The 25,537-nt window shown below is 36.6% G+C and overlaps 3 protein-coding genes across 3 annotated transcripts; 1 reads left to right on the forward strand and 2 right to left on the reverse strand.

Annotated features, from left to right (window-relative positions):
• Positions 1–3,877: 3,877 nt before the first annotated feature.
• Positions 3,878–7,383, reverse strand: LOC120768375. The gene is made up of 3 exons (XM_040095040.1): positions 7,140–7,383; positions 4,298–4,418; positions 3,878–4,197 (listed from the first exon to the last, which is right to left on the reverse strand). The coding sequence occupies exons 1-3, from the start codon at positions 7,211–7,213 to the stop codon at positions 4,003–4,005; spliced, it is 390 nt and encodes a 129-aa protein (XP_039950974.1). The 5' UTR covers positions 7,214–7,383; the 3' UTR covers positions 3,878–4,002.
• A 1,974-nt stretch (positions 7,384–9,357) lies between these two features.
• Positions 9,358–12,972, reverse strand: LOC120769134 (probable serine hydrolase). The gene is made up of 3 exons (XM_040096006.1): positions 12,744–12,972; positions 12,229–12,303; positions 9,358–10,405 (listed from the first exon to the last, which is right to left on the reverse strand). The coding sequence occupies exons 1-3, from the start codon at positions 12,832–12,834 to the stop codon at positions 9,558–9,560; spliced, it is 1,014 nt and encodes a 337-aa protein (XP_039951940.1). The 5' UTR covers positions 12,835–12,972; the 3' UTR covers positions 9,358–9,557.
• Positions 12,973–15,992: 3,020 nt separating this feature from the next.
• On the forward strand, positions 15,993–23,521 carry LOC120769413 (gustatory and pheromone receptor 33a). Its single transcript, XM_040096392.1, has 5 exons — positions 15,993–16,023; positions 19,115–19,545; positions 21,445–21,837; positions 22,814–23,279; positions 23,351–23,521. The coding sequence occupies exons 1-5, from the start codon at positions 15,994–15,996 to the stop codon at positions 23,477–23,479; spliced, it is 1,449 nt and encodes a 482-aa protein (XP_039952326.1). The 5' UTR covers position 15,993; the 3' UTR covers positions 23,480–23,521.
• The last annotated feature ends 2,016 nt before the right edge of the window (positions 23,522–25,537 follow it).

Raw genomic sequence — 25,537 nt, forward strand, 5'->3', positions numbered from 1 at the left:
TTTTGTGTTTTTCCATATTTCAACTACTGTTTTCCATTCCTCTAATTATATACTCATTAAATAATGTATGTAGATAAATAGAAACATGTATGAGTACAAATATAAAAAAATGTATGTACTATATAAGGAAATATTCACAAAATCATCAAAGAAATTTTTATGTATATTTTTTTATTAAATATTGTACTACACTATACAAATGATGTATTAATGTATTTATTTCTGAAATATTTGGTCTCGTGAGAGTTCTGAAAAGGTTTAGTTTTCTGCCAGTCGTTATGTACTTGAACATCCAAGGCAGAGCCTTCTGATCTATTTGGCGGTCAACGAGAATTATTGAACATCTTGCGGATGCTATGAAACTGAATAGAATGAAATTCAGAGATCAAGCGTTCTTTCACGAGCTTTCCTGGACCGGCAGAAAAGGTCAGTAATGAAGGTTTCGGCAACGAACTTTCAATTAAATTGAGTTATTGACAAGTTGACCGATATGACTTTAAAAGTGTAGTGGCCCAACTGCTCAGACTAGTTAGTCATATAAGGATGCTCTGTTGACTAAGCGACAACTAAACCGTCAGAACTGACGTGAAAATACATAGTATGTAGCTGGTGAAAGTGCTAGTCATACCACACTCAATATTCTGTGATAAACTCAAGCCCCATGTGTCCGATGGACAGTCATCAAACATTGTACTACAAAGAAAGGAAAACTTTGGCAACACTAGTTCTTACAGTAGAGGCGACTTAAATGTTTTCTTCTCTAACATGAAGTTATAATTTGTCCAGTGATCCCATGGGAGAGACATGAGATGGAAGGAGGTTATGTTTAGCGGATAAAAAGTCCTGCACTCCGGCTTTCGTTGCTTCCTCTTACTATAAAAAAAAATACTTCTTCAAGATCCTTGACTACGGTACAACAAACGGAAGTAAAGAGAACCCGTTTGACGTTAATCAAAAAGATAATGAGATAATTTCATTAACACTGTTTCAACAGAATTCTTCAGTGCCTCTCTGCTTAAACACAAAGCGATAATCAAAGGAGTTTTTTTACGAGATTTACGTGAACATATTTATATTATCTTGCTTTTCCTTTACAATTTTTATTTCATTTATTTTTTTCTTTGGCAGGTTATTGGGTATATTATGAGAGCCTCAACAGTTTAATAAATTGAAATTCGTCTAAAGCCGTGTTTTTTATTAAATATATATTAAAAAACCCCGGCGCTGACATATACATTTTATTTATATACTTGCAAACTTATCCGAAAAGAACCGAGGTGTTCGTTGTCTGTGACTGTTAGCAAGATCTTTCTGTCCCAATTTTGTCATAAATTTCAACTCAATTTATTTGCTTAAAAACAAACTGTGTAAACTAAGAAAATGCTTGTTTTCTTTACGAAATATTTTTGTCCTATTTACTTCTACTATATATATATCTGTATGTATATTCATATGTCTTATTATACTATAGGAAGACTGGCTACATTTAAATATTTGCATAATATACATACGTGCAGTAATATGTTAAAAAAGCTTAAGTCGACTTAGGTTAAAGGGTAAATTTTGGATTGTAGAGAACAACTTATTTGAGCCTGCTTATTGTATTTCATTTTGCAAAATATTTTCGAATCGGAAAGTTAAAATTGCTGTCGAATAAAGAGAAGACATCTTTCTATTTTTGTCATAGAAATCCAAATGCCTACCTTAGCTTAACTTGACTTAAGTTGTTCTAACATATTTCCGCAGTTAAATTTGTACTTTTGTAGCAGTATATAAATATGGTTTGTTGAAGCTAAAAAATACACGATTGTATTCCCAGGTGCCAGTCTCAACATTGTATCTTCTCAATAGTGAAATATGGATTAATGTGGGATGTAGCGGAATGTCTAGTATATAGAGCGTTCAAGAAAGAGACTTCATAGAAAATTATTCTTTGACTCTTATCGAATTACCACCTTCAAAAAATTAAGTTTTGTGAAGGTTTCTAAAATAAGTAAATAGTTTAAGAGTTTCTATAAACTTGAGAATTTCAAAAACTTGATTTTTTTGTTTTGCATGAATATGGAAAGTGTCTACTAACAAGAACGTCGTGATGTAAAAATGAAATGAAACTCTCAACTCTCGTTTACGCCAATTTTCGATGACACGGAGCAGCATTGTGGCTGAAATTTCGGCCATAGTGCGCTGAATGTTGTCTTCGAGCTCCTCGAGCCTTGCTGGCTGGTTGACTTACAAATTTGATTTAATATATCTCATGAGTCCACGTTTAGACGTCAAACATGAGACCGCTGCTTGCTGGAAATAGAGAGCGTCCGCGTCGATTTCATCAAATTCCGTGGAAAGAAGTCGGTTAACATGATCGCTCGCAAATTGATACTAACTGCATTGCTTGCCTCATTTCGTAAAAAAAAATACTCTATGATGCCGCCATACAACAATTCCCACCATTAGAACTATTTTTAAGCAGAAACAACTTCCTCACCGCCAGACTCCTTTCTTCGGTGTCTCTTCTAATGAATCGCCGATTATTAATGTAAATACATTAAATCTGTAAAAAATTTTAATGTTGTCGCTGTTTACAATGTCATGATTTCAAGCTGGCTCCTGTCAGAGTCATTACATTGCAGACAGGCGGCTCCCAGCGTAGGCTGACATATTTTCCCAATCATCCCCTTATGATGGTCTGTTTTATGCGCATTCTCAGAAGTAGATGAATGGGTAATACAATGGCCATTTCTAATGAGTTACCTGACGGTAGGTATAAAACGCTAGGGGTAGAGACCCCCCGAGTTATAAAACTCAACATGGAAGTCAACAAAGAAACGAAGCGGACTGCGATATCAGTACAAACGTAAGTGGGAAACGAGGCTGCTACCACCGGCGGGCACAGCGATCTTATGACCTGTGTCACCAGCGACCACACCTACACTGCAACGGAAGCGAGTTGCGGAGGTTGTAGTACCTACTGCCAAACCAGCTTTACAACGCACGGGTGCCATCACGACCAAGAAAGTGCTGTAGGTATTAACTCAGAAAAGGAAGAACTTCTACGCTCTCGAGGGTTCCAATTCAGACAAGAAAAGAGGGTATCGGAAGAAGCCAAGAAAGGAGGGGTTGAAAGCAAAAGCGAGGTGCAAGACGCCTCAAGAGCATTCATCCTAAATGATGAGGATTAGTCATCCTAGTCCTAGCAACTGAACACCATCTGGTATCGCGAAAGTCTATGCGTGACTTATTGGCCTACCATATTAATTTAACCTAACCTAATGTTATTAAAAGACAGCGGCTACGCTGGCTAGGTCGTGTTGTCCGGATGGACGAAAACACTCCAGCTCTGAAAGTATTCGGCGCAGTACCCGCCGGGGGAAGCAGAGGAGGAGGAAGACCTCCACTCCGTTGGAAGGACCAAGTGGAGAAGGACCTGGCTTCGCTTGGAATATCCAATTGGCGCCACGTAGCGAAAAGAAGAAACGACTGGCGCGCTGTTGTTAACTCGGCTATAATCACGTAAGCGGTGTCTACGCCAATTAAGAAGAAGAACCTAATGTTTTTATTAAATAAATCTTAAAAAAAAAAATCACAAAAAAAGCGCATTTCTTCTGAATTGTAAGTGGATATAATCCCTTAAGCAACTCATCTAAATTAAACTTTGGCAATACAACTTGCCTCCTCCGGATCAATGTAAGATATTTGAAATGCTAACATAATCTTTATAAATTTAATCTTCAATAGAAATCAAAATAGAGAAAAGACAACATGAGCTGAAAGATATATTCGCGATAAATACGAAATCCATAATTTTCGTTCAGGGTTAGTATGAAAGAAGGTAGATGTAGATGTATGTGCATATATAAACATGTCTCTAAGCAGTTGTAAATTAATTTTTCAAGCAAATATAGCATAATTTTTTATTTATGAAATTGTTCAATTAGTCACAGTTACTATGTATAGTGTAATTAAATGTATGGTTTTATTATAAGCTCCCTCTTCCTCTCGCTACTTTTACCCTTCATCCGCTCTGGTTGGCTCTGGTCCCGATGACGCCTCATGAATTTGCACTTGTTCGAGGCGTGACGTTAACTGCTGTCGTGACGTTGCCAATTCCCGTTTATAATTCGCTATGGCCTTTTCTAGTATTTGCTCAACTGGCGAGAAAGTGGAACGAGAACGTAAACGCGCTTTCGCTATATCCAAAGACTGCACAAATATACATAAAATAAGTAAGAAAGTATTCCACGATAAACATTATTCCATTTAAATTTATATTATAAAGTTGATTTTTGAAATGTTTTCACACCTTGAGTAAGTTCGTGTTTCTCTCAATGCATTCCTCATATGAGAGTGTCTTATTTGCCTGTGCTGGAGTCTTTTTCGCTCTTTGCTCCTCTAATTTCTGCAATTTATTTTCATCAACTTTGCTGCAAAAATAATTATTATATATATTTTCTAGATGCATATTTATTTACAATTTATATATAGCGTTAATGGGAAGACCAACATTAGGGAGTATCAAACCTTGACTTTCTATCGGTCATTTCGAAGCGTACTAAGCGTCTAGCTTGCCAACTATACAAAACAATCCGACATACTTATGTAGGTGGAATATCTTCTTCTTCTTTACTGGCTTAGACACTGCTTATGCGATTATAGCCGAGTTAACAACATCACGCTAGTCGTTTCTTCTTTTCGCAAGGTGGCGCCAATTGGAGATTCCAAGCGAAGCCATGAGTGACTTATAGAATTCGATCTTTGTTCGTAGAATGAGGACTTTGCTTCTCAATTGCCTAGTAAGACCGAAGTAGCAAATTTTGGCAAGAGTTATTATGCGTTGGATTTCGAGGCTGACGTTGTTGTTGGTTTAATGCTGGTTCCGAGGTAGAGAAATTTATCTACGACTTCGAAGTTATGACTGCCAACAATGACGTGGGAGTGAAGTCGCGAATGCAACGACTGTTGGATGACAGGAGACATTTCGTCTTGCCCACGTTCACTATCAGACCCATTTGCTTCTCTTTTTTGTCCAATCTGGAAAAAGCAGAACTAACGGCGCAGGGCAGGCCTATCCCACGGTAGTAGGCGCAGATTGTGGGATCTCTCTTTTTGTAGATTGGGCAGAGCACACTAAAATTCCAATTGTCGAGCATGCTTTTTCTTATTCTACAAAGAAGCTGATGCATGCTCCTTATCAGTTCTTCGTTTGAATAGCTCGTCCGGAAATCCACCGGCCCCAGCCGCTTTGTTATTTTTCAGGCCGGTAATTGCTATTCGAACTTCTTCATGGTCGTACAATGGATCGTCTGCTCCATCGTCATCGATTGAGGAATCAGTTTCACCATCTCCTGATTTTATACTTTCACTGCCATTTAGCAGGCTGGAGAAGTGTTCCCTATGGGGGTTCTACAAGAGAGCCTCTTTACTTGGCTAGAATTGTTTTCTTTGATCCACTTTTTTATGTTTGAGAGCAAAAATAATACGCACGGGTCTAAATCTGGAGAATGCGGTGGCTGTGTCAGCATTTCTTGGTCTACGTTACCGGAGCGGTTCCGGTTTCTCATCGGATCACGGATTGTCAACTTAGCAGTATTCTTCCAAATTACTTCAGGGAAGATTATACAAATACAACAACAACAATGAATGGGTGCATTTTCAAAGTTTAAACGTACTTTTTTCTTGATCAAAAGGAGTTGAATTTCTGGAATTCGGCATTAAACCGATACAAAAATCTTGCTTAGAGATAATACATTTTTTTTGCGGACGCGGAAAATACCTTCTGCATCATCAGTGCTGTCGTCACAGCAGCAGTATGAGCCACATGCAGGCCACTAACTTGTCCGCATTTATTCAGCCAACCAGGTCTTTTAACCAGGTCTTTTACAGCGGTGCGTTCTCGTTGTCATCGCACGCATTCAAGGAATGTGTAATCAGCGTCGTCTTCTATCGCTTCGTTGTATAGGCATGACAGCTCTTCGAATTTTTCCATTCTGTGGAGGTACTTTTTCAAGTATACGTGGCCAGATAACAGCTGGGTTGTGTAAAAGTCGACTTAACCGAATTTACGGCTTGTTCATGCGTTTAGGTCTTTTATTAGTCTGGACGTCCATCAGCCACGACTCTCATTCTCCCATCTTGTTATTATATCTTTCTTTATTTGTTCTATTGCGCTCTTATTATTTTCGGACGTTTCTTTAGCTCCCACAGTGTTTTCCTTTCGTATGCCAGAAGATCAACTGAGGAATTACCGCTTATAACTAATATTGCATCACTGCACTGTTCGGCATGCTTAGACAAATCTGAAGCTGCGGTGCGGTACACTCTTGCCACCACCTTACGGCGGTTTTCCTTTTTTAAGTACATCTGCCCAGATCTCAGCTCCGTATAATGGGACGCTGATTGTCGTCGACATTAGGAGCTTTCTCTTTTCTTGGCTAGGGCCCCCTATGCTGGCCATTAGTCTGCTAAGTTGGCAGGTGCTTTGCTCACTCTTTTCTGTGGCGTACTGGATTTGTACCCAGAAGGTTAGTCTGTGGTCCAGTCTTCGCGCTTCTTTTGTCTCGTACTAAATAAAACATTGGAAATTCCAGAAGTTTATGTCCTCAAGTATCTGGCTGATGATACAGGCTTCTTAGGACCACGTTCGCCAAGTAAAGAGCCCATTTGGTCTCTGGTGTGTATCACATATGCTTCATCCAATGCAGAAACGCTTTGAAATTGCATCACAAACTGTTATAAAGTAGTCTCACGTTTGCCCTTGTTGTCCGTAGTGAACAAGCACCTTCATTCGACGGTAAGCCATATGAGACCTTGAAAATTCCCTCCTCAAGTCCGATTCGACTAAAGATCGGTTATTGTATTTTTTTTTTTTAATTCTTATGAAAGTGGCACCACCCGGCGGTTATGTTAATATTTATAAATTATATTTATCGAACCACCCTGTATGCAAATTGAACATTTGTTTACCTTTGTAAAATATGAAAATATTATTTCTAAAGCGATTTTTTGTCCGCATATAATTCACAAAGCGCATTTTTATTATAATCCAAGTCACATTGTTGTGTTATATGAATAATTTAAATAATTTGCATTTATATACATAAATGAAATGCAATTGTTTTTTAAGAATTCCGTTGGCGATCACTCACATTTTTTCCAGCCTTCTGTCGACCTCTGCTTCCAGCGCCGAATATTTTTCATTAATTTCGCTTATTACATCCATACTTATTGTCTTCGACAACAGTCTGTCATTTATAGAACCTTTAATTTATTTTAATTGTGAACAAAATGAACGCATTTTCACGGCTAAAGTAACACATGTAGTAAAAACTAAGTAAAGAAATTATAAACAGTCGAACCTTGCTTACAAAACGCACTGTTGTCAAGACAACAATAAATGCATTTCAATGGGGTGGTTGACTAGTCGCCGCTGTACAAATGCAAATACATTGTTTGTGTTGTTATATGTAGAATTTTTTTATAACCTTAGAACATGTTGCCAAGAGTAATATAGTTTTGTTAAGCTAACGGTTGTTTGCAACGCCTAAAACTATACCTCTATATTTGTCTTTGTATCAAAATGATGGGAATGATGGAACAAATTGTGTTCTGTATGTTGTCTGTCCTTCCGAACATTTGTGGTTTATATTTTTTTTTAGTAGGCGTGGCTCCTCGTATACTATATTTATTGACATTCTAGTTAATTTTAAGTCAAATAAATCGCTCAATTAAGGAATTATCCTAACGAAATTGCGAGGAAAAGACTTTTACAGGATCTTTTTATTTTTTAAATACAAAATAAAACAAGAAAAACATTAATTCCAGCTGTAATACCCTTCACAGGTGTAGTTTTATAACATAAAAGGGTACAAAAATATATTTGTCTTGATTTTGATCAATCAGTTTGTATGACAGCTACATATGTATATGTACATATGCTATAAAGGGCCGAACTGATGAATTTGTTTGGAGATTGTAGCGTTGCTTTGAGCAATATTACATGCCAAATTTCATGAAGATAATTTTTCAAATTAAAAAGTTTGCCATACAAGAACTTAATTCTGATCTTTCAGTTTGTATGACAGCTATATGCTATAATAATGCAATGAGATCAATTTCTTCGGAGATTGTAGCGTTGCTTTGTATAATAATGCATACCAAATTTGGTGAAGATATCTCGTCCAATAAAAAAGTTTTCCATACAAAGACTGAGTTTTGAACGGTCAATTTGTATGGCAACTATATGACATAGTAGTCTGATATAAAAAAAAATTTCGGATATTGTATAGTTGCCTTGGATAATAATCCATACCAAATTTGGTAAAGATATCTCATCAAATAAAAAAATTTTCCATACAAGAACTTCATTTTGATCCTTCAGTTTGTATAGCAGCTATATGCTGTAATGGTCCGATGTGATACATTTTTAAGGAGATTGTACTGTTGCCTTGGGCAATAATCGATACCCAATTTGGTGAATATATCTCATCAAATAAAAAAGTTTTTCAAACAAAGACTTACTTTTGATCGTTCAGTTTGTATGGCAGCTATATGTTATAGTGAACCGATATCGGCGGTTTCGACAAATGAGCAACTTCTTGCGATGAAAATGCCGTACGCAAGATTTCAGATTCATAACTCAGCAACTGAGGAGCTAATTCGCGTATATTCAGAGAGACAAACGAACTTGGTTTAATCAACTCTGATGGCTACACTGATCGTTTCTACATATAGATATACAGTTTATAAACATATTTCCTTGTGGATGTTATAAACTTAGTGACGAACCTAATACACATATCCTGCTGAGCGTAATGACATCAATCCAGACCTTCGTCTCACCCGAATATATCCGTCTCGGTTGCGTAGACCCTACCATCGCAGGAACGGTTATATATTAACTCCCTCCGATCTCCGAAAGTACAGCACTTGACCGGATAAAATCCGGGTCAATTCGGGTAACTTAGAACCAGCTGTTGTGGGAATCGTAACTTTAGCTGTATTTGCTCTCCATTATTGATTATTAATAAATTATTTTGGCGTTCATTTTTACTTTTGTAGCATTTTATTTTGTTCATTAGCATTTTTTCGGTTTATAATTTTTTTTTTTTAATATTTAGAAATGGAAATTTTGCAGTACCTATTGCCCTCGTAAATTTTTTAGTAACTATAGTTTTTTGTAAACTACGCTTTAGCATCAGTGACATACATACAAACAAGCGGAATTAACAAAAACAATAAATATATTTAAAATACTTAAGTCATTAAAATCTAAAGAAATCTTTCAAATTTAAAATGTTTTAAGTATTTTAAATCGAGTTTAATGTTTTCGAATTCCGGTTGAACGCAGTTTTCATACACATTCTGTAGTACAAATATTTAATACTTGATTCGTGCCTGCACTTGTGACAATTAATTGCAAAAACCTCATTATACACACAATTACTATGACTTATAGAAGCATTTAGTTGACTATTTCGTTTAGTTTCGTCGCTTATAAATATGTATGTATGTTATATTTTTATATGTAAGTAGCTTAAAGCCTCCACTATGTCAGATAGTCGTACTTATGACTTCAGTATAAAATTACTAATAACGGGCGCCACTCGCTCTGGCGTTACCAAATGCAAGTGATGCGTGCCAGGTACTTTCTCGAATATCACCAATTTTGCATGCTTTCGCATCGTTTCAATTACTTCCGCATAGAATTGGGGATTTTGGAAATTCATACCAGGTTCAGCGCGTATATTGAGTACTTTACAGCGTATCTGCTTGGCATAGGCCAGTACTTGCTCCATTGTGAACATGCCCAGTAAACTCACTTTCAAGCGTAAATCTCGGACGAAATTAAAGCCATCTTTCTGCACCTCCGGTGGCACTGGCGCCATGCCACGTCGCATTAACACTTTGACGGACTCCTCATCCACCGAACCATCATAGGCATCTAAAACTAATTTGATCATCTCTTCATAACTATAGCATGGTAGTTTTTTTAACGGTAAATTTTCATAATCCAGAAATTTATCTAAAGCCCAGCCAGTAGTGGCTGCCATACGTTCGATATCACGCACTGTCGGTCCAGCTATATCAATGTTGATAAGTTTATCTACTTCTTCAGGAAAGCTAGCTGCATACATGAATGTGAGGGCGCCACCCATTGAATGACCCAACAATGTAACATTTTCCCAGCCATAGAGACGCACGATGCGCCGTATTAGACAAATGCCATCCCAAAAGATGAAATACTGCATGCCCTTGGGATAATGTGAAGATTTGCCATGTCCTGGTAGATCAATGCAGAGTATTGGAATGTGTGCGGGTAGCAGTGGACACAGGCGATCGAATGTGCCGGCATTGTCTTGCCAACCATGAAACGCTAGTACGGGCTGACGATTACGTGGACCCCACCATTTGCCTGCAAGTGGCGATAGGAATGTAATACACACATTTTTATCGATACTTTTTTTTGATTATGAAACTTTCACATACAATAAAAATTTAACGCAACAAAAATTTTTTTTCTTTGCAAAAAAAAACAAAATAAATAAAATAAAAAACATTAAAAAAAAATAAAGATAAAAAAAGGAATAATATATAAAAATATTAAGTAATAATATTAAAAAATATTATTGATTAAACAAACTGTGGAAATTAAAAAAAATAATAGATGAATTTATAAAAATAAAAATAATATAAAAATATTATACAAATTAGAAAAATTATTAAATAATAAAATAAAACATTAAAAACTTAATATAAAAAAATTTAAGTAAAAACATTAAAATTGTTTTTATGAAATTAAAACAAACTATGGAAATTTAATGAAAAATAAAAAGGAAATATAAAATATAAAAAAATATAAAAAATAAAAAAATATAAAATATAAAAAAAATATAAAAAATAAAAATATATAAAAAGGAAAATTATACAAAAAAATTATACAAATTTAAAAAAATATAAAAAAAGTATTTTATATTAATTGATATATAAAAATTTAATAAAAAGAAAAATAAAAAAAAAATATAAAGAAACCAAAAAAACTTTTTAATATAAAATAATAAAAACCATCTATTTAAGCTTGAGTTTACTATTTACAATTTTTTTACATTATTACGTCATTTTTTCATTTATTTTTATTCATTTGTTATTTATATTTGCGCGACAAATAAGAAAATATGTAGTATAGATTAGTAAATAATTTTAACACTTTACCTTACAACTATTGACACATTAACGTTTCGGAAAACACTGTTAACACTCCCTAAAATGACCTTTGAACGCCTAACTATTATGCGTAATATGACAAAGAAAATCACTGAGTTGCTTATCAACATTTTCGGAACGATAAAGAAAGATTATTAAGCGTACCTGTATATATACTTATAGCAATAAAGTATTTATGAATAGATATGAAATTTTGATTACTTTACTATTGCATAGTCATGTTTTGGCTAATAATATGCAACTGTGACACAAAAACCAGTTTTACCTTTTCGCAACAACGAAATGAAACCAATACATATGTATATTTCACAGATTAAAGTAAACAGCAATCCAAACCAAAAAGGCCTTGTTAATTTTCAAATTTTATCACTGAACACCGTTTTTAATCAAACAAATGTCGTTACGGACAAATGACTAATACCATAGTCTGGCTATTATCAGTATAAATAGTATAGCACCATTCAAAAAATATCAAGCATGTGAAAATAATCAATGCATATGTATGCAAGCACGTTTGTATATATATTTTTTGTTGTACATATTCAATAAAAAGCGGACATTAAAAACAATAAATTTTTTTCGTAGTGTTTTAACTCAGCAAAAGCTGAAAAACTTATTAAACTTAAGCGGAAATATGACTTACAATCGAATGACTATTGCAAATTTATAAAGTCTACGCGATTGCAAATATTATATTTAAGCAATACATTAAAAACAGGGCATTTTATATTTATAAAAGCCGCCCGCTCCGTTTCTTTAGTATATATGACTTTCTAAATGTATAAATTTAACATAAATTAAATTATCAGGCGTTTCTAATCGATTTGTTTACATATATTGGAGCTTAACACTTTATATTCATTTGTCGCAGGAGGAAAAAATAAAAAAATACATGAAACTAGTCTGGTTGTAAACGCGATTTGATTAGTATCGACACGAATGTATGCATTTTTAAACTAAAATGCTTATCTAAACTCAAATCAATCCCACACTTTAGATAACAAGATAACATACCAGCTACAGTACCCCATGGTACATCAATGGTGATTTCTTCCCATGAATCGTCATCTCTGCAGGGGCCGTTGCCATCTGTAAGCAATAACAAAATTACAATAGACGTCCGCCAGTAATGATATTACAAAATCTTGCAAACTCATTCGCCAAAATCAGAGCTTAGACCGCTGACGCAAAGGCAACATACATACATTGTGCACATGTATCGCAAGAGCGTGTGGCGTAATATTTACTATTGTGCTCATGCACATACATACTTATAAGTTATGGAATATGTATGTATGCACGGTAGACATAATAAAATAGATATGCGATAGCTTTTTTTTCTTTTAAGAGCACAGCTGTTTGGCGGATGCCGCAGCTTTCTTGCACATACGCATATTTTAAATAAAGTACATGAATTAAACGTGTATTAAATGCATTCACGGTCGTTTCCGCAAGCACGAATTTTCATTAAAAAGCTCTTTGACACTTCACTCATTAAAGTATTTCGATTTTTTAATTTATACACTAACTTGTTTTTGCTGTTGTGGCTGCATTTCCATTTGTACTAGTGCTTGCACCATTCAAATCAGCTGAAGCCGCGCTTGAGTTGTTCGAATCCATTTTACGTACTTTTTGTTATTTCTTTAAACGTACAATGTTACTGAAAGGCAACGGCTGCGGCTACACTCCAATAAACTGCAATTCCCCAAAGCGATTCCAAAGCGTTCGTTGCTGTGAAAGCCAAAAATTTGCTTTGACAAAAAAAACTTTCTGATTGACACAGAAAACATAGAAAATCAGCTGACAACTAATGTTGCCATATGATTTCAAAATTAGCTGTCAAATGTGAAGTGGCCAGATCAACGTTAGATGGGCGTGTTATTGGAACTTTTTTTAGAGATTTATTGATCAGTTCTAGTATAAAAAAAAAACTTTTAAAGTAAAAAATGAAGTCCAAAGGTATATAATACCAATGCAAAGTGTTCGGATACACGATACATTTGATATAAATGGTTATTTGTACCTCATTGATATTTTTAAATCAATATTTACATATAAAGTCTATAATGACAATAATATGTACTATCCGACTTATTCTGAAGGTATAATGACCTAAACACATCCTGTTTAAAAAAATCTCGTTTCTAAACATGAGGAATATGACCCAGAACTCAGAGAATACCTAAATATGTATATTTCACGTTCTCAGACAAACTACACAAACGGTTCAAATTTTGACCTCAATCAGTGTCAGAGCACTATTACGTGGAAGGCTGTCAGCAAAGTGCCGAGAATTTGTAATGCCTTTCCGATTTCATAAACAAAATATCTCAAAAATAATTGTTCAATTCACAACCTGTCGTAAAGCATCGTAAAATCGTAAAATTATAAATTTTTACACTTTTTTTTTTATAATTTTACGATTTTACGATGCTTTACGACAGGTTGTGAATTGCTCAAATGTAAAAAAATGCCATTCGGCATGATTCAACAGAAAATACTGGGGTAAGCTACCGAATCTTGTAAGCTTTGAAAACATGTCTTCATTGAAAATCAACTGTCAACATAAAATAATTAGTTTCCACAGCTTAACATATCATAAATTATTATTTAGAAGTCTGCTACAGAACCGGAGACGAAAATTCTGCAAATGTTCCATAAATACGTGGCGCGTTCAATCTTATTTGCGGTTCAGCCGCAAGCAATTCGAAACGGAATATTTAAGCGCGGCTATGAGTCCACTAGAGCTGGTCCACCAAAATATCCAATAAGCAATCTTGATTTCATTCTACTCGGTGGAGGTTTCATCTTTACCATCTGCATAATGCCAATCTGGGGCTTAAAGCAGGTACCGAAATGGTCGGAAATTCACAATTCATCATAAAATATTTGTATATATTTATAAGAAATTGGTACCCAATAAATTTAATTATTGAGAAGTAATATTTGTTTGATTCAGCAAGGGACATCTAATTTTTCTTGATTACAGAAAATTTCACTTGACTGGACCTAGAGCTCATGCCTACCGGGCCAGTTATTCACGTTTTTTGAAGCCGATAAATGTTGCAGGGACTACAGCTTAGACGGTTTGATTGAAAAAATGGGTTTGTAACCCGAATTTGTATTATATTTTAAGGATAGGTTAAAAAGAAATTACCACAAATAAGTTATGGTTAGACCGAGCGACTTTGCACATCATTGGAGCTCCTAAACACGTTTGAAGTCTCTTGCTTGCGGACTCAAGTTGCGCAACGCATATGTGTGTGGTGACTTCAGGGTTCTCAGCTAAAAAAATAACGACAACTTCTCACTCCATATTGTTTAACATACCATAGTAAGGTTTCACAGTTTTAGTAAGCTTTTCCAGCTGTCCGTCTAAAAATACCAAGCAATTACTCCGTTATTTGGTACCCACATAATTCTCTGCCATAACAGTAAATATCATTAAATATTCTATCAGTGAGGCATCAAAACGGATGATGATCCAAGTAGAGGTACTTTTTTCAAAGCCTTTTTTTAAATCACACGTGAGTCGTGTCAAGCTGTCATGTAATTTTTGTTCCGTATTGTTTGGCATTTCATCATGGAAAGACTTACGCCTGAACAATGTTGACAAAGCCTTCAACTTTATTAAGAAAGAATCCCAAGCGACATTGCTTCGTTCTATAGGCTCATGAAAAGTTCCAAAAAGATCTGGTAACCTATTACTTCATGTCTGAAATTGAAGCTTGTGATCTCGGCGACATTTGGTTTCAACCAGGCGGCGTCACTCTTCACACATCGCGTCAATCAATGGATTTATTAAGAGCGCATTTCGGTGAGCAGATAATTTTGGTTTTGGGCCGATGGATGGGCCACCAAGATCGTGCAATATCAGACCGTTTACTGTGGGATATGTAAAGTCGCTTCGATTCAGGGGTTGGGGCTTGCCTTTCGCCAGTCGAAATACTCGAATGAGTCATCGAAAATTGGACTCACCGGATGGATCATCTGAGACGAGCCGCGGTCAACATTTGAATTATTATTTAATCTTCTTCAAACAAAAGCCAAAGAGAATGGTCTTTTGAATGATAATACATATTGTTCATTAAATTTGAAGTTTCTGTGTTCTTTAAAAACGTAGGGAATATCGAAATGTATCACCCTATATGCTGGTATACATATAAAGGGCCCGTTTCTTATTTTGTTTCATATATAATGAGTTCCTAGAAGTACCATTGACTGCCGATGTGAACTTTACAAAGATAATTCCGAATATTAGGATTTGATTAAGAAGTGCTTTCCTTGGAAAAAAAAGTTATAATAAAAATTTTTTACTAAAAAAAAATTCCAGTGTATTTTGCAAATCCAAAGGTTTTGCATTAATATCGATAAACCGCATCGGTCAAATTTTGAAATTTATGGACCTAACACCTATGGAGAGCTATTATTATAATTAAGTTATAAACACCATATTACAGTCATTATTACTGAAGCTAATGTATACCACCAAATAATTTCTCACTGTGTATATTCTTATTAAACTAATTGCGATCCTTGTGTCGTTCAGGTTGATTGAATAGATATTATCGCGCATTGTTTTCAACTGATAGCTCAATATTTTTGTTGTTGTTATATTATTATCTAGCACTTGTATAACAATAATTTCATTCGTATTAAGTCGTGTGTAAATTATCCGAACATAAAATTAGATTAAGCATAATGTCCTATAAGCGAATATAACAGTGAATTGTGGAGAGTATAGTTGAGTGGTCGCAAGTCGGAGTAAAATAACGGAAAATGAATTTATTGCTGCAAATTTTTTCATTGGTAAATTAAAAAAGGAGCAAGGAAATTATATAAAATAAATAAAAATAATAATTGCTTTATTAAACGTTAGAGTGTACAAAAAACAATAATTACCAGCAAGTAGCATACAGGATACGAGTGACTGATATGTTGTAAAATTATTTCGATAACCTAAGACTATGGATATCTTTAAATTCGTATATTCGACTGCGTACAATAAATATAATCGGGTTTGACTTACAAAAAGTGTCAGTGAATGTGGAGAATGTGACAGCAAAACTATTGAGAGAGGCATGGTGTACTCATGTTCTCTTCTTGTTGTTTTTAGTCGCAGTTGTTATAATTTTCGAGTTTAACTAACAGGTCATTTCAAAAGACCCCGGCCTTCTGTAGTAAACCACATTTTTTTAGCAAAATTGCTTTTCGTTTTGCTCTAAAATAGACTTCAGTTTCGGCGACCAGCCCATCATTCGACGAAAATTTCTTCTAGCGAGGTTTTAATTTGAGACCTGAGAGCAGGAAATAGTCGCTGCCACTCGGTTGACTATCGATTAGACTGCGGGGTGAAATGATGGAGCCATGTTTCATCCTTTGTCAGATATCGACGAAAAAACTGGGGCTTGAACCTCTCCAAACACAGCTCCGAATCACCAATTTGTCGTTTTTTTTTTGTCAAGAGTGAGCTCGTGCGCCGCACACTCCGCACAGAACTTTCACATAATCAAATATTCGTGAATGATACGATCTACAAGGTTTGTTCCAAAGTAAGCAGAACTTTTTGAATCTAGCTCCCCCTGATGGCACCATCTCTATATGTCGTCTGGTGCATTAGAATCTGCTATCTTTATCGATTGTCCAGTGAGAATTTCATGACATTCATTGATTGGAAGTGAAATTATTGCGTTTTAAGTGTCAGTATGTTTACGGTATCGGTGCAAAAATGAGCTTCGAACAAAAAGCCAACATTAAATTTTGTTTTAAAATGGTAAAACTTTTACCGAAACGTTTTAATTGATGAAAGTTTATGGCGATGATTGCCTATCCCGTAGCAGAGTGCACGAGTAGTTTCAACGTTTTCAAAGTGGTCGTGAGGACATAAATGACGATCAACATGTGGGCCAAGCAAAATCCGTGATCACCGGAAATTCCATCGAAATTGTGCGTGAATTCATCAAAAATCAGCCGAAATTCATGGAAATGGAACTGAAAATCTCCAAAATATCGATTTATTGCATTTTGACCGAGCATTTGGGCTTACGAAAGGTGTGTGCACGGTTTGTTCCGCACAAATTGTCTGACGACCAAAAATTGCTCAGAATCCAACATTCGATTCGACGCTTGTGACCGATTATTTGACCAAAAATCACATTTTAACCATTAACCACTCCCCGTATTCACCTGATATGGCACCGTGCGACTTCTTGCTTTTCGGAAAAATGCATTTGCCCATGAAAGGAAAGCGTTATGCAGACGTAGAGGCCATTCAAAAGGCTTGCACCGGCATACTGGCGGCCATACCGGCCAACGAGCTAAAACACTCGTTCGACATGCTTTTGGATCATGCAAAAGACTGTATTGAAGCAGAAGGAGACTATTTTGAATAAAATAAATTGATGTTGACGAAAAAACCATTTGTTCTCTTTTTTTTTCCTTACTTTGGAAAGCACCTTGTACATATATAGTTATCTTCAGAGTGTCTGCTATCTCTAACAGCTTCACGTAACGGCCATCCAAAACTATTTTGTGGTCTTTTGTGATGTCTTCGATGGAACCGTTTTTGAGCGTCCACTACGTTCACCGTCTTCGGTGCTCATTTCACCACGTCTAAACTCAGCATACCAATCCTTACTGGTTGATTTTCCTGAGGCAGTGTCCGGAAACTCGTCATCAAGTTTTTGCTTCAACTGCATTTTTTTCTTCAAAATGCAACATTTTATTTACCGCGAAATTCCTTTTTATCAATTTTTATCAATGAAAGAAGTCGTCCACTCAAAATGATATAATTGACAAATTAAAAACGCGGCAGCAGTCAAATTTATACACAATTTGAAGGTCGTCATAATCGTCCTGTCAGATCAACAATTGAGGGTCTAGTGGAAAAATTTGGATCAACAGGCACAGTACAAAATGTTCCCGTGCAAGTGAGACAAAAAAGTGGCAGTACCATAGTGCCGAAAATATTGCTGCCGCTGGCGCATCAATTGAGGAAGACCCAAATCAGTCTCTTGGCATTATTCTTATCGTCAACAACTTAAAAATTATCAAAATTTTCATCGAAAAACCATCTTCAGCGATGTTGCTCATTTCCGGCTAAATGGCTTGGTCAATAAGCAAAATATGTGTTAATGGTCAGGCAGCGATCCAAACGTACTCCATAAGTCACCTTGCATTCCGAAAAAAATTGTGGTTTGGTGCGGTCATTGGGCCGCATTTCTTCCGTAATGATCAAGACTGAATATTTTTGGCCCGAATTGGATGATATGGACTGGGAAAATATAGGGTTCCAACAGGACGATGCCACAAGCCACACAGAGAAAGTCACAATCGATTCATTGAAAACCAGGTTTGGCGAACCTGTTATCTCATAAAATTGCGCAGTCAATTGACCGCCTCGGTCGTGCGATTTGACTATTTCCTGAGAGGATGCGTCTATGCCAACAAGCCACCGACAATTGATGAAGTTCGTACGAATATCGAATGTGAAATTGCAGCAGTATCGGCCGATTTATACTTGAAAACCGTCGAAAATTGGGTTCAGCGTCTGAACTTCTGCAAGCGTGCCAAAAAAAAAATCGAGTTCCATACATTGTAGCGATCTTTTTGATAAAATCCGTTGTTCTCAATTTATGATTTCGCTGCCCTTTTACTTAAACTCTGCTCTTCTCTCAAAACATTTACGGTACAATCAGAGCGCAACATCCATCGATTTCGACACAAGAGTGAATAGAAAGGAGTATAACAAATTATTAAACTGGCTCTATTTATTTATATCACTTGTTTTTTCGTTCCGTAACTCCACATGTTTTGAGATCATAAAGAAAGTTATAGTTATTTATAAATATTTTTCATTCTCCTTTTCTAATATATGTTTTATTCATGTCTCTTATTTTAGCTCTTTGGCTTGGTGCCGTTCAATCGTACGGAACTTGACTCAAATATCATTGTGGACTATAGCATCGTACTTGTTATGCCAGTTTTCTACCTTTTCTGCTACTATTATGTCAACTTTCACGAACAAAGCCTCTTCAAAGTGGACGAATGTAACAGTATTTGCAACTTTAGCGGTAAACTGCTGATGCATTTGGGATGCTTTCTGTATTTAAGCATTTATTTTCTAACGCTACTTCGTCAGAAGAAGTTCTACATAGAGTTTGGCAAAAGACTATATGAAATCGATGAATTATCGGAGAAGTGTATCCAGTTGGTTGGTAATCGCAATAAATTGTTTGTGGCAAAAACGAAGCGCTTATTTTACTTGACCTGGATAATACTATTGGTAACATTCGCATTCGCAATATTTTATGATGTGAGCCATATTTTCGAGTAAGTTTTAGTAGTTAATTATTATTTTTATTAATGTTTATTATTATATTATATTTCGTAAGATATGTACATATATATTTCGAGCATAAGTTTCTGCAGTATATAGGAAAGGTTAATTGTGATACCTTTCAAGTCAAAAAAGAATTGTAACCTTGCTTGAGATAGCCATTTACCCTTGAACGTCATGATGAGAGAAACTCCCTCTGGTGGTTGTGGGAGTTTTGAGATTTAGAAGTTAAACAATAATGGGGAGAGGATACCACTCTGCGGAGTTGAGTTTTCCCTCGAAATAGTGTGGATGATTGACGACCGCTCAGGTAGTTCATGGTTCCCCACTTCAGTCCTGGAGGGAGCGTAGTTTTTTCGATTTCCTCCAGTAGCGTTATATGACTGACTGTGTCAAAGGCTACAAGGATCGTTATCTCGCAGGGTGGTTTCTGATTAGGGTCATGAACTACCTGGGCGTTTATCACGCTAAGTGCTGTGATGGTACTGTGCACTTTTCGAAAGCCATGCTGGTGTTTCCCTAGGCTCAGATGGTGGTCCTTAATTACGCTGCACCAATATGGTCGCCTGGATGCAGTGAAACGCAGACGAGGAAGCCCAAGACTTGTCAGAATACTGCACTCTGGACTACGACAGGATGCCTTTGGATGTCTCCTATCAAACACCTGCATAGTTAGGCACGTATACTCTTAGTTAAGGAGCATAATGAACTTCTCTCCAAGCAGTTCCTGCTGGGGTGTTTTCACAGAAATAGCGTTTTGTTATTATTTGAAGGACGAAATCGCCAAAAAATGCCGCCGCGTTTGAACCAAACTAATGCACCGTGTCATAAGTCAGTGAAAACGTTGGCGAAATTTTATGGGTAAAAATTATCGGGCTCCGAACTGTTTCTACATCCACCATAGTTTCCAGATCAGATCCAGGCCTCCAGCGACTATTTCCTGTTCTCAGATCTCAAAGGAATGCTGACTGGGAAGAAAGTTTCGTTGAAGAGGTGATCCCCGAAACTGAAAGCTACTTTGAAGCAAAAGACAAATCGCAAAAATGGTGGGAGGGTCGCTATATCACCCTTGAAGAGAATTAAGGTTGAATAAAAAAAGAAATGAATTTTGCCAAAAAAATCTGTTTAACTATGGCAGGCAGGGGACTTTTCAATTGACCTGACAAGTAGTGAGCCTTCCGACAAATAAACTGCTTCTTTGATAGAAAAGGACGTTTACAAAATTTGAGATTGCTAGACGGACATGGACAAATAGTATCAGCTTGTCCCGCTGAGCATTTAAAAGCTAAGTGGCAAACAAAGTATATCCTGTTCAGGCCATAAAAATTGAGTAAAGGTCATAAAAAAGTGATCATTGGAAAGAAACAGAAAAGCCATGGCTTTTTTGTACTTAATTTCTCTGAACGAAACTAAAAAATGATCTTCGAAGAGTCAATTAACTGAGACAATTAAGATGTTAATTGACGCATTATGTTTGAAACTGCAGTTAAGTAGCCTTAGTTAATGTTTTTGAGCTAACGGTCTTTGATAGGACTTAAGATTGTGTCCCCTCGTTAGGTATACCCGTCTTTGGAGATGTTGAGATATTGTGCTTGATTTTCAGACCCCCTCAATTTAGCTTAAACAATTAAATAGACAGCTGACAAGTCTTTGACATTTAATTTTTCCACTAAGTAGATCTCTTCCTCCTCTCATTAAACTTTCTCTACAGGGTTCCTTGAAGGCTTTTGCGTAAATATTTTGTTAATTAAACACTGATTCTCCATTTGGTTGCATTTTCTCAATCGGAATATGTCGTAAATTACAACAATACATTAAAAATTGTATGAAGTACCAAACTTTTATATAAAACCATTTACTATATTATAATTTATTTCACTTTTCATTCCCAGCTACTATGGTCCATATTGTTTTCTAACAAATATGGTCTTCACATTTCCATATGTTGCCGGCAGCATAGTACAGGGCATGTTCGCATCCTATGTATCGGTGATTTCAGAGCGTTTCTCCACACTAAATGTGCTCTTCGAAAAAATCAATCATGAAAGTGAGAAGAAGAATTCACCTATTGCCGTTATGGATATCGAAAGTGATACGAGAAAGGACAGCAGCAGAGGTCCAGCGATTATAAGTGAATTGTCGAAGAGAAAAACAGCTGGTTTGCAACAGAAAAACGCAAAATCAGATGATTTGAGCAACAATGATAGCGATTTCGCCGAGGAGGATGACTCGGCTGATGATGCGTATAGCTTTGGGGAATATGATGAGACGCGCTCAAATGATGGGTGCGTATGAAAATGTATTTTTGGAGTGCATTTTTGTGTTTATATGTTAAAAGTGATTAAGTCGACTTAAATTTAGGAGCACAAATTGACTTATGCTGAGCAATTTATGCGGAGTTTGGGATTATATTTTGAGAAAAAAATACTTTGCAAGCATAAGTTTCTGATCATTGTATAATATAGGTAGAAAATATGTTATACCGGGTTTGTCCGGAAAGTAATAAGACTGAGTGGAGTTAAAAAAATTATTGAACCAATCGTTACAATTCTTTAAAAACTGCCATCGCGATTTCCAAGTATTGAAGGTGTTACGGAAAGCATTCTCCAGAATAACCTTGAGAGCCGAGGTGCATGCTGTTTGGATCCCGTCTATCGTCTCAAAATGCTTGAATTTCATCGGCCTTTTCAGGCAATTAACCAAAGAAAATTCCGGGGAGCCCACATCTGGGCTGTAGGGCGTCTGCGAAAGCTTTGGGATGCCGGTCATGGTCAGGCAGCTGTTCACAAGAAAGGCGGTTTGAGCCGGGACATAGTCGTGGAGCAACTCCCAATCCCTTCTGACCAGCCGCTGGTTCGTTAGCTGGAGAAAATCCTATTAGTCCTATTAGTTTCAGGACTGTATAGAAATCCTGTATCTTCGTAAGTAGTCAAAACTCTTCTTCTTTATGAATGGAGGATGGAGCCATGTTCACGCATATTATTTTACATATGGCTCAAGCAGCTAACGACTTCCGGTCTTGGACCAAGTATCCTCTGCGTTGCCAAAAATTACCCGTTTGACAGCGAGCTAAAATCAGAAGGCGAAACATCCCTCCCCGGGGTTGTGCGCGGGGTTTGGGACCCGCCAATTAAAAAAAACACCACCAATTGAAGCGGTCATGAAAAGTCAAAGCTCTTACCTCAGCTTAACTCGACTTAAACCATTTGAACAGTTAACCTCAATTTTGTATGTGTACTAATATTTTTATGAATTTTCCAGCAAGACCTCCGAAACTAATTTGCCCAATCTTTTTAAATTGCACGACAAGATACTTTCACTGAGCGTTTTGGTGAATTCGGAGTTCGGCGCTCAGTGCGTGCCTTATATGGCGGCCTGCTTTGTCATCACCATATTCGGCATATTTCTGGAAACCAAGGTCATGTTTATTGTTGGTGGCAAAAATGAACTCATGGATTATGTGATCTATCTTTATGTCATATGGAGTTTCACCACCATGATGGTCGCTTACTTCGTTTTGCGTTTATGCTGCAACACGAATGCGCACTCCAAGCAATCGGCCATGATCGTACACGAGATTATGCAGAAGAAACCGGCCTTCATGCTGGGTAATGATATCTACTATAATAAAATGAAGGCGTTCACATTGCAATTTCTACATTGGGAGGGTTATTTCCAATTCAATGGCATTGGCCTGTTCGCGTTGGACTACACGTTCATCTTCTCGGTAAGTCAAACGTAGTTCGTGATTTCAAGAAACATTTTATTTGTATCAAATAATAATTGCAAACATTACAGACGGTGAGCGCGGCCACTTCCTACTTGATTGTGTTGTTGCAATTTGACATGACATCGATTTTGAAAATCGAGGGTCTTACACCGCGGGTATTGACACCAGTTGCAAACGTACAAGCAGATAATGCTTAAAGCTACTGAATAAAAAATTTTTTAATATTTTTTTAAATATTTTTGAATATTGCTACTAACTTTTTTTATTAATATTTTCCAAGTACTCAAAAATAAATGCTCATCTTTGTGTGTCTTTGAAGATCTTGATGTAAACGAAAATATTTTTTTCGTTCTCGATATTTGTGCATTAATAATAATTGAGCAAAATTGTTAAATATACATACATATATGTATGTATGTATAAGTATATGTATTTTTGTATACTTTTTATAGACATGCATAGCCTCAACCCTTACATAATCGTTTCAGCTGCGGGAGCTTTACAACAACTTTATTGCATATACATACATCCTCTCATACATACTGACAGCTCTTCCTGTATTTTCACTTGCACTAGACTCCTAGTCGCAGTATTTGTTTTTGTCTTTATTGCAGCCACAGTATGCCTTGCAAAGCTCGAATTTGAAAACTGCAGCAATTTGCGCTGCAAAATCGTGGTAACTACATCCTAAACTCATATAGTTTGTTTCCTATTGCGCGCCAGCTAACTCAATTCCATGCCAATATAATTTGGCGCAAATTCAACAAGCAGTTACAAGTAGTCACCCACAAGGAAAAATATAGAGTAAGGGTGTGAAATCGTTTTTAGGTTAGGTTTCATCGATGGAGTACTCAGAAACATCACCTTAAGTTGATTGCTAACGATTAAAATATGTTAAAATTGGTTTGATGATGCCACAAATATACAGGATGTCCCAAAATTAATGCAAGATTTAAATTTGCCACCATTTCAATTAATCTTCACAGTGGACAAAGTTTATTCCGGCCATAGTTTATATGAAATTTTCGAAATGCGGCCGCGTAGTTTGCTTTATTTTCTGTAATATGATGCCCAGAGCCTACTGAAGTTATGGAGGGAATATTTCTCTAGTCTGTAGAAAGACAGTAAAAGCATAAAACTAGGAGATGGTGAACCCGATTCCCCAATTTATCACCATGGAGCTGACGTTCCATTGCCCGACCATGAAGATGAGTAGCAATTACCCGTCAGAAGAACAACAAAGCGGCGTTGGCCGATGAATTCCCACCGAGCTATTCAAATACGGCGGCGAAGAACTGATGGAAACATGCCCAACGATTGGAATTTAAGTGTGCTCTCACAATCTGCACCAACTAGCTGAGATAAGTCTCAACATCGCATATAAGGTTCTATCGAGCATATTGCATGAAAGATCAAAGCCCACAATTTCAGTGTGGCTTTAGGCTTGGAAAATATATTCACCATATGCCAAATCTTGGAAAAGACCAATCTTGTTCTTGTTGTTTCTTGGAAAAGATGAAAAGAGTATCAACACAAACCACCTCTTCGTCGATTTTAAAGCTGCTTTTGACAGCACGAAAAGAGAGCTGCCTTTATGCCGCTATGTCTGAATCAGGTAGCCCCGCATAACTAATACGGCTGTGTAAACCGATGTTGAGCAACACCAAAAGCTCCATCAGGATCGAGAAGGATCTCCCCGAGCCGTTCGATATCAAACAAGGTTTCCGGCAAGGCAACTACCTATCGTGTGATTTCTTCAACCTACTGCTGGAGAAAATAATTCTAGCTGCTGAATCGAGAAGGCGCAGTATTTTATAATAGTGTACAGCTGCTGGCGTACGCCGATGATATTGATTTAATTTTTCGCAACGTAAGCGACGTTAGTTCGTTTTTTTTTAGACTGGATGAGAAAGCAAAGCGTATGGATCTGGTTGTGAATGAGCACAAGACGAAATATCTCCTGTCCTCAAAGAAATAGTCATCGCACTTGCGAGTTAGCACCTACGTCGTTGTTGACACTCTTAACATCGAATTCGTAGATAATTTCGTCGTAGAATAACTCTTGCCAACCGGTGCTACTTCGGACTGTCAATGGAACGATGAGCTGTATGAGATATATGACGACATTGACATAGTTCAGCGAATTAAAAGACAGCGGATACGCTGGACAGTTCATGTGGTCCGAATGGATGAAAACACTCCAGCTCGTATAGTATTCGACGCAGTACCCGTCGGGGAAAGCAGAGGAAGAGGAA

The sequence above is a fragment of the Bactrocera tryoni genome, chromosome 2 (assembly GCF_016617805.1).
Source record: "Bactrocera tryoni isolate S06 chromosome 2, CSIRO_BtryS06_freeze2, whole genome shotgun sequence".
NCBI lineage: Eukaryota > Metazoa > Arthropoda > Insecta > Diptera > Tephritidae > Bactrocera > Bactrocera tryoni.

What these genes read in the sequence shown, in the direction of transcription:
- LOC120768375 (XM_040095040.1), bottom strand. Translation starts at nt 7,213, where the DNA reads ATGGATGTAATAAGCGAAATTAATGAAAAATATTCGGCGCTGGAAGCA. An exon ending in GACAGAAGGCTGGAAAAAAT is followed by an intron (nt 4,419 to 7,139) that starts GTGAGTGATCGC and finishes TTATTTTTGCAG; the next exon opens with CAAAGTTGATGAAAATAAAT. An exon ending in GAAACACGAACTTACTCAAG is followed by an intron (nt 4,198 to 4,297) that starts GTGTGAAAACAT and finishes ATATTTGTGCAG; the next exon opens with TCTTTGGATATAGCGAAAGC.
- LOC120769134 (XM_040096006.1), bottom strand. Translation starts at nt 12,834, where the DNA reads ATGGATTCGAACAACTCAAGCGCGGCTTCAGCTGATTTGAATGGTGCA. An exon ending in AGCCACAACAGCAAAAACAA is followed by an intron (nt 12,304 to 12,743) that starts GTTAGTGTATAA and finishes TATTGCTTACAG; the next exon opens with ATGGCAACGGCCCCTGCAGA. An exon ending in ACCATGGGGTACTGTAGCTG is followed by an intron (nt 10,406 to 12,228) that starts GTATGTTATCTT and finishes CGCCACTTGCAG; the next exon opens with GCAAATGGTGGGGTCCACGT.
- LOC120769413 (XM_040096392.1), top strand. Translation starts at nt 15,994, where the DNA reads ATGAATTTATTGCTGCAAATTTTTTCATTG. An exon ending in GATGTGAGCCATATTTTCGA is followed by an intron (nt 19,546 to 21,444) that starts GTAAGTTTTAGT and finishes TTTCATTCCCAG; the next exon opens with CTACTATGGTCCATATTGTT. An exon ending in GAGACGCGCTCAAATGATGG is followed by an intron (nt 21,838 to 22,813) that starts GTGCGTATGAAA and finishes TGAATTTTCCAG; the next exon opens with CAAGACCTCCGAAACTAATT.